Source organism: Austrofundulus limnaeus, unplaced genomic scaffold, assembly GCF_001266775.1.
Source record: "Austrofundulus limnaeus strain Quisiro unplaced genomic scaffold, Austrofundulus_limnaeus-1.0 Scaffold10, whole genome shotgun sequence".
NCBI lineage: Eukaryota > Metazoa > Chordata > Actinopteri > Cyprinodontiformes > Rivulidae > Austrofundulus > Austrofundulus limnaeus.
The window spans coordinates 1,987,899-1,989,343 of record NW_013952412.1 but is presented as its reverse complement, the minus strand read 5'-3'; the positions used below and the strand labels follow the sequence as shown (position 1 = coordinate 1,989,343).

At 43.6% G+C, this 1,445-nt stretch overlaps 1 protein-coding gene across 1 annotated transcript in view; it reads left to right on the top strand.

Annotated features, from left to right (window-relative positions):
- The window catches only part of unc5da (unc-5 netrin receptor Da), a gene marked incomplete in the record, with an annotated part of 274,340 nt that overhangs the window by 266,316 nt on the left and 6,579 nt on the right, over positions 1–1,445 (top strand). The window contains 1 exon segment of the mRNA XM_014001635.1: positions 62–240. Within this exon segment, the coding sequence (XP_013857089.1) occupies positions 62–240 (179 nt within the window).

Below are 1,445 nucleotides of genomic sequence, written 5' to 3'. Positions count from 1 at the left end.
TCTCTCTCTCTCTCTCTCTCTCTCTCTCTCTCTCCCCCCCTCTCTCTCTCTCTCTCTCCAGAATGAGAAGGGAGTGGTCCCCTTCTTCACTCAGTCCGACTGTACCATCACCTCTCAGATGGGGTCCAGGGCTTTTAAAATCCCCCCGTCCATCCATCAGCGGATCACCGCCACCTTCGATTCCCCCAACTCCAAAGGGAAGGACTGGCAGCTTTTGGCCCAGAAGCTTCACATAGACAGGTCTGAGTTATGAGCACATTTCATCCCCTCTCTTTAGCCTTTCTCTTCCTTTCAGGAACCATTTACATTCTGCTGAGTCGTCCCTGAATGAAGCACGTTTTGCTGTAAATATTAGAACAAAACTGCGGCACGCACGTCCTCTCATAAATTTAAACACTGTTCCTCATTCTGAACGCCACTTTCAATCTGGAAGTTAGGCAGCGTGTCGGCTCGTATCTTTCATCGCCGACCAGCCTTCAGTTACACTCCACACTCCTGATTTCATTATAGATCTAAAACACATGCACAGACAGAGGGAGAGGCAGAATCAGAGCGCTGGAAGTGGCCCAGCAGATGCTGCGTGCTGCAGAAATGTGAGGGAAGGTCTCTGACTGCTGACAGCCCAGCCCCTGGCTATAAAAACGTGTTTGTGTTAGCGCTTCTCATTAGCATCCATACTTGCAGCTAAACAGCGCGGAGCTCGTGCCAGCTTGGTGTTTGTGCAGGCGTGGGAGGATTTTAATTGTTTGGAGATGGGGGTGATCTGTGTTTGTGCTTCAGAGGAGAAGTCAATAATCGAGTGCTTCAAACGGTGACGACTCGGGGAGCCGCGCGGCCGGCTCCGAAGGAGAGCAACGCTTTGTTTCTGCTGCAGAAACTCAGGAGGAAAAAGTTAAATAAGAAACTGTGAGATAAAAGAGCGTCGATGTGAACACAAACACAGGCGACTGAGGGGGAAAAATAAGGACTTCTTCTTTTTATTATTATTATTATTAAAAAGAAACTTCTTCAGGCACGCCGAGAAGCATGTAGAAGAGTGACTCTACCTACTTAAGATGTAATTATTTCTGCGAGTGTGTGGGAGCATCATGAGGAGGCGTTTAAAGAGGAAAACTGTCACTGCAAGGAAATAGTGCCCTCTATTGGTTGTTGTAACAACTGCATAGATTAAATAAAATAAATAAAATATTTAAAGTTTGTTTGGAAACATAAAAAAAACGTTGGCATTTTTACATCACATAGTTTATATTAACAATAACAAATGTGAGCCATCACATCAAAATGAGGATTAAGTCAGATTTGGTCAAAATGACCTAATTACATTTTCAGATTCTTGGCTTTAAAAGCTACATTTTGATACCTGGATCATTCTGATATCATAATTAAATCCATATATATAGCGGGTAAAATAAGTATTGAACACTTCATTTTTCTCAGTAAATATA